The sequence below is a fragment of the Pempheris klunzingeri genome, chromosome 11 (genome assembly GCF_042242105.1).
Source record: "Pempheris klunzingeri isolate RE-2024b chromosome 11, fPemKlu1.hap1, whole genome shotgun sequence".
NCBI lineage: Eukaryota > Metazoa > Chordata > Actinopteri > Acropomatiformes > Pempheridae > Pempheris > Pempheris klunzingeri.
Window position 1 is genome coordinate 5,187,536 of NC_092022.1, and position 17,133 is coordinate 5,204,668.

General features: G+C 42.3%; 2 protein-coding genes across 2 annotated transcripts; one reads left to right on the plus strand and one right to left on the minus strand.

The window, feature by feature from the left end:
- Positions 1 to 1,483: 1,483 nt before the first annotated feature.
- On the minus strand, positions 1,484 to 10,670 carry LOC139210137 (uncharacterized). Its single transcript, XM_070840120.1, has 16 exons — positions 10,398 to 10,670; positions 9,367 to 9,443; positions 9,159 to 9,260; positions 9,005 to 9,064; positions 8,843 to 8,912; positions 7,708 to 7,873; positions 7,463 to 7,532; positions 7,174 to 7,329; positions 6,397 to 6,453; positions 6,158 to 6,283; positions 5,618 to 5,742; positions 5,382 to 5,433; positions 5,225 to 5,295; positions 4,950 to 5,117; positions 4,518 to 4,626; positions 1,484 to 4,426 (listed from the first exon to the last, which is right to left on the minus strand). Exons 1-16 carry the CDS (start codon positions 10,591 to 10,593, stop codon positions 2,102 to 2,104), a joined length of 3,930 nt encoding a protein of 1,309 aa, XP_070696221.1. The 5' UTR covers positions 10,594 to 10,670; the 3' UTR covers positions 1,484 to 2,101.
- A 1,529-nt stretch (positions 10,671 to 12,199) lies between these two features.
- Positions 12,200 to 16,126, plus strand: LOC139209733 (succinate dehydrogenase [ubiquinone] iron-sulfur subunit, mitochondrial-like). Its single transcript, XM_070839570.1, has 8 exons — positions 12,200 to 12,350; positions 13,485 to 13,618; positions 13,728 to 13,813; positions 13,952 to 14,088; positions 14,240 to 14,356; positions 14,594 to 14,695; positions 15,300 to 15,422; positions 15,505 to 16,126. Exons 1-8 carry the CDS (start codon positions 12,285 to 12,287, stop codon positions 15,583 to 15,585), a joined length of 846 nt encoding a protein of 281 aa, XP_070695671.1. The 5' UTR covers positions 12,200 to 12,284; the 3' UTR covers positions 15,586 to 16,126.
- Positions 16,127 to 17,133: the final 1,007 nt, after the last annotated feature.

Consider the following 17,133-nt stretch of genomic DNA (forward strand, 5'->3'; position numbering starts at 1 on the left):
TATTATCATTCTTTAGTAGACACAGGAGGAGAAATAAATGCCAGCCAAGATGAGTCAGTTCAATACGCACACACACACACACACACACACACACACACACACACACCGCTCCATCTTCCCCACACTGTGCTCAACAGCACAGTTCAATTTTCTTTATCCAATTCCCTCTCACTTATCAGGAGCAACCAGCCTATCAGCAGAGGGAACCCTCACCCAGCCCCCCCCTCGTCCTCTCTGTCCAGACATTGCTGTTGTGAGGATGAAATGTCTGTTTTATTAAAAGTGCCATTGAAGCACAACAGTGACCTCTGATGTTTGATTGTGTCATTCCAATCATAGGAGCCAAGATGAGAGCACATTCTCATAGCGAGAGGTTATTTCAGAGCAGCAACAACAGACGGATTATACAGAGAGGTCCTGCTGACAACTTCAGTTCGGTTTATTATAATTCAAATAGAAATTTCATGAGCACTGACTAACAACACTTCTGAAATGACTAACAATGCCAATGACATCCTGATTCAACTGAGAAAAGCCCTCCACTATTATCCACTGACACAATCCAGTGACACTAAGGGCATTTAGAAGAATCCATTCATTTTTGTTGGTATTTTTTTGTAAATACATGTGCAGCTCTTCAATCTGCATGGACAGTCCCAAACATTACCTGTCACAGGTGTTCACAATGCCAGTTATTATAGAAAATATAAACTACAACTGAAACTAATGGTCGTTTTTATTATAGATTAATCACTTAAGTCCTTGTTTTGCCGTAATCTATAAATGTGCATAACAATTTTAAGTTTACATCTTTAAAATACTTATACCGTTCAACCAGCGGCCTTAAAAACCCAAATGTATTAAAATTATGGTGATGTAAAAAGGAGAAAAGGCAAAAAAAATCCTCCCATCTTGAAGCTGCGACAGTTTTGCCATTTGTGCTTGAAAAATGACAATGATTTAATGTTTACCAAACTTGTTGCTGATCAGTTTTCTCCCAATGCTGTCCAGTAATTGATCGTTTTATCACCAATATTAACTGTATCAATGTTGGTGCATTTTCACAGCAACATAAATGTAATGCACTGTCTTTGTAAAACACCGGTACGGCTTCAGTAGACAATCACATGTGTGGTTACTGAGGGAGCTGGGCTGCTGTGGACCAACTATCAGCCCCACAGACCATCTCCAAACTACATTTAAATAGGAGTCTGGCACAACTCACAGTCATTCTTTGAAAGGTGAAAAAAAATATTTGTCAAGGGCAAGTCCAACTGCACCAGCGCTCTTTGCTAACAAGTGCCAGGGAAGAAATATCCTCAATATACATTTTGCAGACGTGTAATTGAACTCTTGCCAGAGCCGGTCAGCAAACATGCGAGAACATCCCTTTTAGAGGGCAAATTCTCAAAATGTCAGACAGCTACAGACTTTGAAAATGGCAACGACAAGCAGAAGAGAGAAAGGAAGAAAGCAGAAGTCGCACAATGTCCACACGCTTTTATTCAGACTCAAACTAACAGGCCATAATCAAGCTATTAACTTAATGTTGGCAGTCACAGTAACGGAGTTACAAACATATTGAGAGAAGAGCGACAGAATTCAAGGTGAATGTTTCAGATTTAAAGGATAACTCTGGTATTTTTAACCCTCTGTCTTGTTTTAACGTATAAAGGTTATTTTGGATCCAACACAATATTTGTACAACACGCTGCAACAAAAACAACCAAGCCGATCCAGGCAGCAGTAGACCACCAACCACTGTGTTCTGTGTGGTGAAATGACTGTATTTGTCAATGGAGTCTGGTAGCTTTAAACCAAATGGTATATGGCTGCTTCTGGCTAAACAAAAAGGATCTTGCAGGTCTCTCTCTGTAGGGATCCATTCTGTGATGTTATCAGACACTTTGAAGTACAATCTTAGCCTGTCAGTTAAAAAAATAAGTTCTTTTAGGGGACGTACTTTGACTGGTGTGGCTGCCGGCTAAGACAGTCTACTTCCAAACATAGAAAGATGGGGCCCAGGTTTAAAATACTGCAGTCATCCTTTAAGGCTCAAGTGTTTAAGAATTACAAAACCTTCATCAGAGATTCAAAGTGATCATTTTGTCGGACTAGACTTGGTTTGTGGTTTGCCGTCATCATCACCTCCCTTCTCAGTTTGACTGGGCTCAGTCTCAGAGGCAGCTGACTTCTCTGTGGTTGGACTCTCAAATTTTTCAAACACAATGGTTGGCTCTGCATCAGCCTTGGCTTCTACGTTGGGAGCAGCTGCTGAGTTCAACTCATCGATGACTTCAGTTACGACAGTCTCCACCACCTCTGCGGCCTTTGTTGTATTGGCCTCAGCGTCCTTGGCAGCAGCCTCAGTAGTCTTGGGCAGCTTCACATCTTCTGTGCCATCCTCCTTGGTTGTTAGGACTTCTGCTTCCTTGGAACCTTCTGCTGGGGTCATGTCTGCTTCCTTGGCTGAAATCTCTGTAGATAAAGGCTCTTTGTCAATCTGTTTTGCCAGGGTCTCCATGGAAAGGTCTGCAGCCACAGTCTGTGCCTCTTGGACTACCTCTGAAGCTTTCTCTCCAGTTTCTGCAGCACTTTCTGTTGGAGATACTTCAGTGGGGATAACTTTTGTTTCCTTGGAAGCACCTGCTAGGGTCTCTGTAGTTAAATCATCTTTCACAATCTCTGTGGCCAAAGCCTGGCCCTCTGCAGTAGAACTAAGAGGCTCCTTGGGTTCCTGTGAAGGGATGGCTTCAGCTTCATTGGTAGCAACCTCAGTAGTCTTGGGCAGTTTCACGTCTTCTGTGTCAGCCTCCTTGGTTGTTAGCACTTCAGCCTGGGTGATGTTTGCTTCCTTGGCTGAAATCTCTGTAGATAAAGGCTCTTTGACTATCTGTGTTGCCAGGGTCTCCATGGAAAGGTCTGCAGCCACAGTCTGTGCCTCCTGGACTACCTCTGAAGCTTTTTCTTCAGTTTCTGCAGCAATTTCTGTTGTAGATACTTCAGTGAAGATAACTTCTGCTTCCTTTGAAACTTCTGTTGGGATGACCTCTCCATCCTTGGAAGCCTCTACCAGGGTGTCTGTAGTTAAAGCATCTTTCACAATCTCTGTGGCCAAAGCCTGACCCTCTGCAGTAAACTCAATGGCAAGAGGCTCCTTGGGTTCCTGTGAAGCTGTGACTTCAGTTTCAACTGCAAACTCAGCTGGGATGGCTTCAGCTTCCTTGGTAGCAACCTCAGTCGTTGCAGGTTCAACCTCCTTAACAACCTCTTCAGCAATACTCTCAAACTCCTTGACCACCTCTGTCACTACCGCTTCAACCTCTTTAGCAGCCTCTAATGTTTCAGAAACAGTTTCTGCTACAACCGTATTGGTGTCCTTGACAACATCACTTTCCATTGCTTCAACCACCTTGGTGACTGCTGCCTCCATCTCCTCGGTGATGGTTGCTACGGTATCAGTCACCTTGGCCACATCAGTAGCTATGGCTTCAGCCTCCTTTACAATGTTTGCCAAGGACTGTGTCACTTGAGCTACATTATTTGCAATTTCCTCAACAACCTTGGTAGCATCATCTCCGGCCTCTTGGGCAGCCTTAGTGGTTTCAGTTTCTACACCATCAACGGGCAGAGCTGCTGACTCAGTTTCCTGAACAACAGTCTCCTGGGAAAGTCCGACTACTGTAGCCTCAGACTCCTGGACAACATTAGAGATAACAGCCTCTAATTCTTTCTCCTGAGCAACTGCAGAGATTGTCGTTTCCAAGTGTGCTACAACATCATTTTCCTCCTTGAATACTTCAGAAGCCTCAGTCTTTTGTGCAGCTACATCAGAAGTTGCCTCTTCTTTACTCACAGCATCAGTTTCTTGTGCAGTGGAAGCCGGTATGTCCTCCACCTCTTTAACCTCAGTGACTATGTCCTTCACCTCAGGAACAACAGTGTCTGTGGCCACAGTTGTGACATGAACTTCCTCAGTCAGGTCCTTGATAGCCTCAACGTCCTGCACCAACGGGAGCACAGTAGCTTCCTCAACAATGGTTTCAACTGTTCCTACAGTTGTTCCAGCAACAACTTCAGCTTCTTTAACCAAAGTGGCTGCCTCTTTGAGGATATCCTCTGCCTCCACTTCTGAAGGTAGTGTGGCTGCTTCTGCTAGGGCAGCATTGCTCACAACCTCAAGGGGTGGAAGGACTTGTTGTATGGTCTGGGTTGTTTCGTCGGTTTTTGTGAGTGAAGCACTTTCCGGGGCCGTGATCCCTGCAGCCATTTCCTGAGGGAGGAGTACGCCAACCTTGCCAACCCCCACACCTGCTTCCATCAGCAGCCAGTCCATTTTCTGTGCGTGCTGCTTGATGGCATCATCAACTCTTGAGTCAATCATCGCTTCGGTCAAAACTCCATCTTCAGAGGAGTATGCAGCAGCCTTCAAAGAAAACAAACTCAATAAGAATTTGGCTTTGGATTTGTTTTGAAACAGATTCATGTTTTTGGCACTAACTGCTTTTTCTACTCACCTGCCAGGCCACGCCAAGTTTGGAGATTTCACGACCAGACATACCTTCTGTTCGGTTTGCAATGTCTGAGCACTTGAAGCCATAGTCGAACTGAGCCAACTTTAATCTCCTGTTGAGTTAATGCACAAGAGGTTTGTACAGTGAGTGAGCCGTGAGCTTGTTTATCACTGATCATCTGCACATTTACTGGTTTCAACTGACCAGTGCACCCTGGTAAGGTTTCTGTATAACACTTCCTGAGGACTCAAACACAATTTCATGAGGACTCAGACACCACTTTGGTTTCAGGACTGAATACATTATGTACACCATTATGCAACCTGAGCTAGCAAGGCGACCTCTAGGGACCAATGCTTTTCTTTGCGGTATTTAATCCCCTCTCTTATGGAGCAGCAACAGTAGCTGTTATTGAAATACAATAAGTGTACTCACTGTCTCCCTGTAGTGGCAGGACCCAGCACAAATTTGTCGAAATACAGGCGCACCAATCTTTCCCTCTCCTCCAGACCCGGTAATGCAAAGTTTACTATCTCATCAATTCGGTCATTAATGGCCCAGTCGAACTGTTCTGGCTGGTTACTGGCAAGCACCAACATGAACCTGAGGAGAGAAATTGAAACTAGCTAGACCCGGGCAGTGACCTTTTCAATCATAGCAATGACCTTTTCATGGCCAGCTGCACACAGTGAATAACATAAGATACCAACTTGTTGCTCTGCTCCCCAGTGCGGTAGAGGAATGCATTGAGGGTGGCTCGGAGGTCCTCACTGATTTTCTCCTGCGATGCAAAAATCATGACTCATGAATATATGATTAAAACACAGGGCATCATCGCCATGTATATGGCACTGCAGCTGAACTCACTGTGGCTCGCTTACGCAGGAACGCGTCAGCTTCATCGACGAACAGCAAAAGGCTGCAGAGAATCAGAGAACATCAAAGAGAATAAGCTTAAAGAGCTTTTAATGTAATTAGCCAGTAGAATAACAGTAGCTCTGTATGCAGCACAACATACACACAGTCTACATTTATAGCTTACAACATTACAGTATTAATTAAGTATTCATTTACTGTTAATGGAGCAAATTAAAGTGCCCTACCCTCGCCGGCTGGTGCTTGCCCAGTCAAACACCTTGTGCATGGCAGTGACTCCATCTCGCCCCATGGGTGCCACGTCCCCACCTGTCATGATGGCATAGTCCATCCCTGAGTGGAGAGCCAGTTTCTGGGGGGGTAATGGAAAAAGCTTGGATCAAAAAGGAACAGAAGAAGAAAAATATCAATGCACTTGACTGTCTTTAAATATTGAGTAGCACTGCTTTACAACTGAACTGCATCAATGTATGAAGTAAACATATTCAAAATGTCTCTATTTTAAAGTTATATGTTTAGGGTCTGTGATTTTTTGTTTTGATTTTCTTATTCTAACAATCCAGTTATTTTTCTCTGGATTTAAAACAAACCAAAAAATGTTAATGTATTACATTACCATGGTTATTATAGATTACAACAGTGCTGCAGTATTTTAAGCAGCAGCAAAAAAAAAGTCACTAATCTTCAACTATTTACTGAAACCAAAAACTTCAGAAAAAAAACATGAAAAGAGATAGAAAATGAAAAGGCGTTTGACCCCGGCATACCTTGGCGAAGAGTGTTTTTCCAGTTCCAGGGGGCCCGTACATCAGGATGTTCCTGTACAAGCCTCTGTTCTGTCTGGTGTTGCGAGTGGCGATGGCGATGTCTCTCACACGTGCCTCCAAAGCTGCCTGAGTGATCCAAAGCACATTCGGCATCGTTCACAAAGTCATGAATGAGTACATGAATGTTGAACTCAAAAAATAATAAATACAACAAAAGCTATGAACAGTAAGTGACTCACATCGAGCACCACGCCCTCTAAGGCGTCCTGCGGCCTGCTCCTCAGGCGCCTGGTTGTCTAAAAATGAGGAAAACAGAGGGAATTGCACAGCGACATGTTGTAGCACAAATTATTTAGGAGTTAAGATCTAATCACAGGAATTGTGAAATCTGAGTGCTTATAAATATAAATTCTTTAATAATATAGTTTAGACATAATATACAGAAAAATGTAATCTATTTAAACACTTAATCACCAATGAATGACTCTTCTGCGCCAATATAGACAAATTCAAATGTTCAGTTTCTTGTATGTTAATCAGAATTTGGGGTAAAATCCTAAACTTGAAACAATCAGCACACGTCCACCTGCTGTTCTTTGTGTCTGAGAAATAAAATTAATGCATTTTACACACCTCATCGGTATAACTGATAGCATTTTTGAAGTTTTTGCCAGTGGTATGTTCTAAAACGCCAGTCCATTCAGCTGGATTAGCTGGGCGCGCTGCTGGCGATACATGAATGAACAAATCCATTTAAACAGTTTCTGGTCAGAAAATAAATTTGATGCGCTACCAGCTGTTACAGGCAGATGTCGAAAACCTCAATTACGGTGAGACTCAAGTCATTTCACTGCTATTTATGAGCAGGAATTCTTAAAAGCAACAAAATATTGAGAATGCATGTATTTACATCTAAAACTGTGTAATTAAAATACTATTTACACAAACACACTGCATGTACCTCCTTCTAGAGCACAAGCAGGCCACCAAACATTAAAATTAAGATGTATTTAGACCTTGATTGGGTGTTTGATGGTCTCTGCGACAGTTAACCTGGAGGTCTCTCGAACCAGTGACGGTTTTCCCAGACGCGCCTCGATGTAGCGCCCGGCCACTGCTGTGGCGTTCCTGGAAGAATACACTCCTGCTGCCAACAGGGTCAACCCAGCAACCTGTGCCGGGCAAAGAAAAAGCAAAATACACACACACACACATCAAAAATGAAAGCCGCTGCTTCCCACAATCCTCTGCAGTCTTCCTGTAGTGAAAGTGTGACAAAGCCTGACAGGTCTGACAAGGATTTACCGTGGCTGTGAGTTTGTCCCAGTCAGAGACGAAGGCCCTGAATCCCTCCCCGAACACAGCGCCCGCCGTCCTGCCAGGAACAAAAACACAATTATCACACCGACTGACTCCGCTGTGGCAGTCACACTCGCTGCCGCCCTCTGGGACTTCTGTTTAACAGCTACTCGCAGCTGGAAGAGATACTAGAAGATAACATGCCAGTTACTCTGAGGATTAAGGAAAGTGGGAAGTCATTTTGTCCTCACTTTATAGATTCAAGGACAGTTTGTCTGTGTTCAGCAGCTTTCAGGCGGATCTGCTCCCTGATCAGGTCTGCGTTCTCCCGCTCCACCTGGGCGCGGGCTTTGGCCTCCGCTTCGACGCGAAGCAGGTCATTCTTGTGTCTCAGCTCCATTTCATGTTCAACGGTCGCTGGGAGGAAAAGAAGCAGATATTAATAACTGCATGCTGATGACCACTTCTGACAGGGCCGAGCATTCGACCTACTTTGAATCAGTGAGGTTTCTTTTGTACTTATTGGCTTTTCTACCAAAGTGTCTTACGGTAGCCTATAACTGAATAAAAGTAGCAGTGAAATCCTGCTGATGGTATTTCTAACTTTTTGCAAACAAATCAACTAAAATTATTGGTCATTTTTGTTTTGAAGTACGCCATGTTTATTGTCTGTTCTTCTGTTCTATTGATGAATGAATGTATTAATGTCCAGGGCAGCACGGTGGTACGCGGTTAGCATTGTTGCCTTCGAATCTGCCGGGTGGCAAGTTTGCAATTTGAACCTTTCTGTGTGGAATTTGCTTTTTTTCATGGGTTTTCTCCAGGTACTCCGGCCTCCTCCCACAGTCCAAAGACATGCAGGTTAACTGGTGGCTCTAAATTGCCCGTGTGTGTGAGCGTGAATGGTTGTTTGTCTCTATGTGTCGGCCCTGTGATTGGCTGGCGACCAGTCCAGGGTGAACCCCGCCTCTCGCCTAATGTCAGCTGGGATTGGCTCCAGCCCCCCGCGACCTTTAAGGATAAGCGGTATAGACAATGAATGAATATTAATCTCCATCTGCTCCTATTATTTTATTTCTTAGTGTGACTGTTAAAGCAGGAGTGGGCTGAGGTTTGAATGTGTAAAACTGCAGAGGAGCTAAAAAAAATAACTAAAAACTGTAATTTGCAATTTTCTTTTAAAAAATAAATAAACAAAAAAAATAACAAAAACGTATCATTCAGGGACGGGTATCGAAGTCCTGACTGACCCCTGCAGACGAACTGTGTGATGGTCAGTCTTCGCTATAGAGCAGCACAAATCCTACTTATCTTTAAGGAGGAGAATAAAAGAGTTGTTACATGACATTATGAGCGGATGAATTTGCGGGTGTATTTGCTTTCTACCTTTCCTCATGGCCTCTTGCTTCATAACAGATTCCTCCTGTTTGCGGAGGTTCTCCTCGTTGAGGAATTGCTTTGGATTAAAAAAAACAATAACATACATATGAGGAATGCCCAGTTTAGGTTTTCAGGTGTTCATTTCAAGCGTGTGTTTAAAAGGTTTACCTGTTGCCTGAGCTGGTCATCATACCTCTGTCTGGCAAGTTTGTCTTGATACTGTGCCCTCTAGAGGTGGTAGAACAAATAATCCATCACGTTCACATTTAAATAGAACTTGTAGGTGTTTTAGTGTCAGACTAGCACCGTGTTAATCCCATACTGCCTGGTTCTGCTTTGTCTCCTCTGAGAGTGTTTTCCGTCTCTCCTCGCCCTGGAGGTGGATCTGTTCGCCCTTCAGCTGCTCCAAGGCCACCTCGTATTCCTGTTGAGGAGTCGGGTTTGCGTTATGCTTACTGACATCAGGTATTCACGTGCGAACACAGCATCAGTTGATCACACGGTCACGTCCCAGACATTTCTCCACCTACTTTCACTTTGGTCTGGTGCTCCAGCTGTACGGTCTGCTCCTGCACACGAGCCAGGTCCAGTGCATCTTTTGCATATCCTGTTCAAAATAAACAAGAAAAGACACTGAGCTCATCGTGACTCTTTTGAGCAGAATATACTTTAAACACCCTCCACCACCACACTGAGCCTGCGTTCGTGGAGAGCCTGGCAGAGATATAAAAAGGGAATAAAGTGACCATGTACTGTACTTGGCATGCACTTGATAAAAAAAAACAAAAAAAAAACACCCCCACTCAATGTACAGCTGGAAGCATGTTCATCTGCACATTTTGACATGAAGGAAATGATGTGTGAGACAGGTGACAGGCTGGGACACGTTGTTCCATCTGTGCTCCCTGACACGCCCACCATAACTTTACTTTACACAGTGTGGAGGTCGAGCAGGACAGCACATTTGAAGCAAACAGTGTGCAGCATCGATGGAAACTCTGCAGAGAACTAGAAACCAAACTCTATTTTAAACTACCTGCAAATTACACAAACCGAGAATTACTTTACACTACAAACTGTTACAGTTTTCTGATACACACCATAATAATCCAGAACACATTTCCCCGTCGTGGGACTAATAAAGGAATATCTTATTTATTCTTATTTTAACAGTAGGGTCAACATTGTTGTCATAGCTGTTGCCAGCCCCCCTGCCCGTCTTTGTTTGGTTCAGATAAACCACATGCCAAAAAAAATAATCCATATCCATCCATATTGTGCTGCCCAGTCTGATAAATTCATGCCGAATTGAAGAATGGCACCCGAAAGTTTAGTAGTGTTCATTAAACGTGGTGTTCAAAGTGTGCACATTTGCTGGTGAGTCAATTTAAGTTTTCTGCTTCACAAATCGTGTGGAATTTGGTGTGAGGGATCCAAAAAGAACAGAGCGTGCCAGAACGGGAGCGTCAGTCCAGTCCAGCAGAGAAACTCAACAAACAGCACAGAAATGATTCAAAAAGCAACTATTTTTTATTCATTGTTGGGGAAATATAATACGAACGCGATTTGTCGAGCTCCCTCGCAGCTTTTGCAGCCCTCTCCAGTCCAGTCGGGTCAAAGTTGCTCCACTTATCCCCGGGTTTGTCTCCGCCTGGCCCTCCCGGTGCTCCCCCGGCACCCTCCGCAGGGGCGGCCGCTGCCTGCTCCTCCGCCGGCGGTGCCCCGGAGCTCTTCCCCCAGCCGAAGAGCCACCACATGCTGCCTCAAAAGTGTCCCAACGACCCAGCAACAGGGTGCACGGCAGGACTCCTACCCTATGCTTATGGGACCAGAGTCAAGCTCACCTCAACAGGTGATACACTTCCTGTAAGACTTTCAAAATAAGTCACTTATTCAGTAATATCACCAGGTGTCGGCATCGTCTTATACAATGTGAAGGGGAAGTAGGGAGGAAAAATTTATTGATGATAAAATTTTAAATTGTTGTCCAAAAGTATCCATTCATCCTCCGCTTATAATGGTTATTTGTGTGTCCTGTTTTCTAAGTTACCATAATAAAATCTTAGTTTGAAAGGCTTTTTCAACACTATTGCAATCAATTCAGTTTCAATTTATGTTTGGTTGTGGAGTGGAGTACTATACTAAGATTTATTCCCTCAGGTGACAAATGGATGCTTTTGTTCTGAAAATATGAAACAACACATAGTCACTGTGGGCTTTAAGCAGCATCTGATAATGTCCAGTGTGTTTGTCAGAGGATCCTTAGTTTGTTTGTGTGATATAAAAATATGCAGTTTTACAGTTCAGAATGAAATTAATAACATCAAACAGCATTTTAATAATTGGACAATATGGGTGGAATATGTTTCAGGGGTTGTTTGAGATTGTTTGGGCAGCACCTACAGACACAAATGAAGGTTACAGTTTATTTCTAATGTGGAGAGTCAGCAATGAATGTTCAATTTAACTGACCATGTGACAAAGAATATATATTGATATATTAAAATCTACACAAGTACATACATTTTCCCCTTGACCTTCAAATTCATAATCATCAGCATATTTTGATTGTGTACATTTCAGTCCCAGTGCTGCCTTTAATATCAAATGAGAACAGAGTGACCAGCACTACATCACTATAATGCATACATACATAAAATATACATAATATGTCCACATAACGTGACTCTTATCTGTTTTATTGGCCTTCATTAAGGCAACACACAGTGAGGAGAAAAATCACACATGTAGACAAAGAAACAAAATAGGACCATGCACAGTATAGATGTACCTTAAAATGGAATGTATTCATTAATAGGTAGCAAAAATGTAAATTTTTAAATTCATATAAGTTCACTATCATTAAATAAAAACTATTGGGAGATAGAGGAAAATTATAATCATTATAAATGAAAAACCAGTTTAAATTTATTGCACATACCAGTAACATAGCAGTGTATGTTTTCAGCAATGGGCACATATGTAACTGACCCTCGCCCACAGGCTATGGTTCACTTCAATGAGAGTTGTGAAAGAGGCTTTTACATATGGTACCTTCACGTACTGTCGGACATATATGCATCTATTACTTATGAATGCATCTACATTTACGACCCAATAAAGTAAAGCATGTGTATTTATATGGAAGCATTATTAGTGCCATATTTACGCCTGATGTTCATTTTATTCTCACTCATCTTCCACATTAGCTGCAGCACAAAACAACCGTGGGTCAGTTTGTGGTTTGTGGTGGCCAGATGAACGAGCTGGACGGGAGCACTTAAAGGCGGCAGCTGCGACGCACACCAGCGTCCTTACGTTCCCCAGATGTACGCAGGAGGCGGAGCTTAGGGTTACGTATAGTGTAGTAGAGACAAAAGTGCGCCGTCCTGTCTGCTCTGAAGTGTCTTTTGGTATTTTCACTGCTTCAAACACAATAATTAGAAACATGTCGGCTGTTTGTTTTACTTTGGGCCGAAATACGTTGGCTTTTAGGAATTCTGGCATGATGGTGGTAAGTACAACACAATTGTATTCATTATTTGAACAGACACGCCTCATGGGTGGTACTTGTAAAAATATATAATGCTGATAACTGAGTATTAATGTTGATTTATGGACTGTTTAGTTACAGTAGATGGTCCCAAAAGTGTGCTAGTTACCAGCATTTGTCACTAGACGACCTGTTATAACACTCCAAGCTCCTATGGGACTGTGTGTGTGTGTGTGTGTGTGTGTGTATATGTGGCAGAATAAAGAAGAAGCTTATACTAAAATGATCTCCTTCAGTGTAAAGGTTGAAATAGATTAGTTGAACATTTTCATCAAGCAATACACTCCTGGTTTCATCATCAGTGTACTATAATAAATGTTTAGTGAAGCTGTCTTGTGAATGAGCTGAGCTGTTAAAGAGTTATATTTAAAGCCTGATTTTTTTTTTTAGCAGTTAGAGTGCAAAAATATCAGATTACCTTTCTAACCATATAGAAATGTTTTGTGTTAGTGTGTTAAAGTCCATCTTTCATTGTCCCTAAAGTGACAGTTAGGTAACCAAAGACAGTGCAGTGATGTAACACTTTCATGGCAGTTCATCCAAGCTACCACTAGGGGAGACTCTACACTAAGTTATACAGAGGCTGTAGAATAATTTGACCAAAATATCATACAAACATGATCCTTTTTAACCTGAAAGAGTGTCTCAAAGATCCTAATGATGTTTTTTCTATTTCACAATATCTACATTATGATTTGTAATATTCATTATTACATTTTTTGTTTTATTGGAATGATGATGTTAGTTTAATGGCACCTGTGTTTTGGTATATTAGTTTAATTGTTCTTTCTTTTAGTAATACAAATAGAGAGTCTTTATTGCTGTTGTTTGTGTGAGTTGATGTCTTTGTACTAGTTGTATCCTCCTGTGTTACAGGATAGAATTACCAAGTGCCTATTTTAGCTTTGTTTGACGTAACCAGCCGATAGGTCACATTATGATATGTTCCTTCATGCATGATTCTGGCTTGTGTTGATCTTTATCTCACTCTTAACAGAAAGGAAGTGCTTTAGAGATTCCTATTGTAGAATCTCCACTTGATACTAATCTGTGATTCACATACTCTGCCTCTCTTGGTTAATATCTCTGACACAGATGGTGCGGTACGCTCAGACTGCCGCCGCCCCGGCTCCTGAACCCAGGATCAAGAAGTTCCAGATTTACCGCTGGGACCCTGACACTGCCGGGGACAAACCACGAATGCAGACATACGAAATTGATCTAAATACGTAAGTCGTGATCAGGTCCACAAACAGAACATTGTTGAGTTGCATTTTAATTTTCACATGCATAATAATTGCCATAATCTACTGACATGGTCCTGTTGGTGTCCTATAGCTGTGGTCCAATGGTTCTGGATGCCCTCATTAAGATCAAGAATGAGATCGACCCCACACTCACATTCAGACGCTCCTGCCGTGAGGGTAGGAAAAGAAACTTACACATATTAACGATACCAATTTCCTCTCAGATGAAAACAACTGCAACATATTTGAAACAGGTCTGTTTAAGCGAACGTTTGTGACAGATTTCAGTGACACATTGATTGTGTTTCTCTTCAGGTATCTGCGGCTCATGTGCCATGAACATAAATGGAGGCAACACGTTGGCTTGCCTTAACAAAATTGACAGCAACATAAGCAAACCCACCAAAATCTACCCGCTGCCACACATGTATGTGGTCAAAGATCTGGTGCCGGTAAGTTCTGCAAGCTTATTTTGCCACGTTTGACAGCGCTATAGCAGACAGCAGTGCAATGACTTTATAAAGGTATAATATGATTGTATATGGTGTTTTTATTGGTTGTTTGAGAGCCTGTTATGAGTTCCCATCGTATGATTTTCACCAGGATATGAGCAACTTCTATGCACAGTACAAATCCATCGAGCCCTACCTGAAAAAGAAGGATGAGAGTCAAGAAGGGAAGGCGCAGTATTTCCAGTCGGTGGAGAACAGGCAAAAACTGGTAAATGAACCAACTTCTTCCAGTAAGAAATACTGACCTGCCACAGATTATATAACACGTCCTCTGGCAGCCATGTCGGAGGACAGCATGTCATCAGCAGGATTTTAGCTAGATTCTAGCTTGTGTTAACCTGCCCGATGCATCTTGTCAAGATGCCACACTTTTAATTACAGCTTTATGATTTGCCAGTGGAGTCGTAGAGACAGTCAGAATAAGATGTTCTTCTTCACCCTACAGGACGGCCTGTACGAGTGCATCCTGTGCGCCTGCTGCAGCACCAGCTGCCCCAGCTACTGGTGGAACGGAGACAAATACCTGGGACCTGCTGTTCTAATGCAGGTGGGTAAAGACACTTTGAGAACATGTAACTTAATCATGTTTAGGTATGAGATGCATGTTCCAATAATTCAAATACTTAATGTGCCAATAAAAGCCACGCTCGGGGTCTTGTGAGACTGTATGGAAAGAAAACTTGTTTTGATAGATCCTTACCTTTAGTGGGGCAAATAATGTAAAGTTGTGGGTGGTGCCAGAGCAAAGGTGTGCTTTGAGCCCAATGTTGTTGTTAAAGTTGGTACGTTAGCGTCGACTATTTGATGTTAATTTGATGCTGACGTCGGTTACAGTCAGCGTTATGTACAGCTGTACTGTGAGGCATGAAGTATGATGTTAGTTCAAGACTCGTTTTTGGGTTTAAGTGTCATGAACTGATGTGTTAGACATGTGGGAAAGTGGACCTGACAGTGTTGCTACATCCTCAGAGGGCAGCAAGAGTCTTTCCAAGTGTCATGGCTGTCCATTCAGTAGTTTCATTGATATTTCAGCCTGAACTCAAAGTTTGTGACTGATTTACAAACGCTGACATCCCAGGACCCAATATTAAAAATATAAAGACTAAAAATGATTCAGAACAACAGATAACAACTGTGTCATTATCCCACAGGCCTACCGGTGGATGATTGACTCCCGTGACGAATTCACAGAGGAGCGTCTGTCCAAACTCCAGGACCCCTTCTCTCTCTACCGCTGCCACACCATCATGAACTGCACCAAGACTTGCCCCAAGGTACTTTTACAACATTCACACTGACTCACAGCGTTAATAGACTTTTAGTTTCTTACTGTCTGTTTGACACGCTGCTCCACAGGGACTCAACCCAGGAAAGGCTATTGCAGAAATCAAGAAGATGATGGCGACTTACAAAGAGAAGAAAGCAGCAGCCTCATGAGCATCTAAAAGTCCCGCTGACACTAATAATACCTCAAACTAAGTTAAGAGGAAGAGAAGAGCCTGGAACTTTTGCCTGCGTCAGCACCTTTTTATTTTATTGTCATGCGTGTGTGAGATGTGAGTGTGTGGATGTGTGCGAGTGTAATTGCTTAAGAGAGCAAAAGAAAGGAAGGTGTGAGGAAAAAGGTGCTGGAAAGAAGTGAGCAAAACATTTTGAGTGAAGCAACATTTTGGACCACGTTTCTGCTATTTGTCAGCACGGTGAAAATACTCGGCTCTGTTGTATTTCCACTGTGGGAAAAGCTTCTGCAGTTGTCTTCAGGTTGTAAATATTTAAATATGTGTTCATTAAAGATGTGCTGGGCTCATTTTGGATGTTAAATATATGTGCTTAGATTAGGAGAGAACAAATGACCTTTTGTTGATTGCCTTTGCGATAAAGAGTCTTGAAGGATGTAATCAAACCTATTTTAGTCGCTAAAAAGGCTCCGCATAGAAATAAATGACTTGCTATGACAAGATACTTTCATGTTATGACATTTTTCTTGTTTTAACGAGTTGCCAACACATCTTGTCAGATGTCTCTTTAAAGCTCGTCATATAATAGATCAACATATCTTGATTTTTTTTTTTTTGTTTGAATGAGATGATTCAGTCTGATGTTAGGATAATTAACTTGCACACAAAGTTGTAATGTGAATAAGATTCGGTCAAAGCTGTAGGGAAGATGCTGTATGTGTGCATGAATGACTTTGCAGACATTTTGACTTGCAACAGTAGGAAAAGCACAGATGATACTAACAACATAGCCATGGCTCTGGTGTACTCAAGTGTCCCACTAAGACATGACTGTGAACCTGCATAAAAAAACTCCAGGACTCTAAAACTGAAGCAGGTAACTGGATCGTAGATGTGGATTATTGGGACACTCATTAATATAAAGCCCTCAGTAACGTTGATATTTGTACCTGTACATGTCCTCCTTTGACAAGTCGAAATGGCCGCTGTAGCAAAAAAAAAAAAGGTCTATCAGGATGTGGTCACCATTTGTGTTTTCTCCACAGTAATATCATGAATAGTGAAGTGTCACATTAACTGGTGACTTCCCAGCTTTATGAAGTAACTTCTTAAACTATAAAGTTTGTTTCCTCAATTAGGTTAACAGTTAAAGAGAAACCTAGGCACCACAACTGCAGATTTCTGATCAAGAATTTAGATTTTACAGAATATGATGCACTGCTGTCTATCGTACTTAAGTGGGGTTTTTAAAGGAGGCCTTTTACTTGTAATTGAGTTTTTCACTGTATTTCCACCTCAGTATCACTGGTCTTCACGGTCCTGATGAACACTTGTAGTATTTAATAGTCAAAAGCATCAGGTAGGAATGGACATTTCGAGAATTATGATTTTAAACGTGCTCATGACATTTTTTGATATACAGACAACATTATAACCCGTGTGTCTATACGCGAGAACGCTTGTGACTACTTTGGACACCGTGGCTCGCCGTAGAGAGGTACGGCGTCCAGGAGGGGGAAGCTGAGTG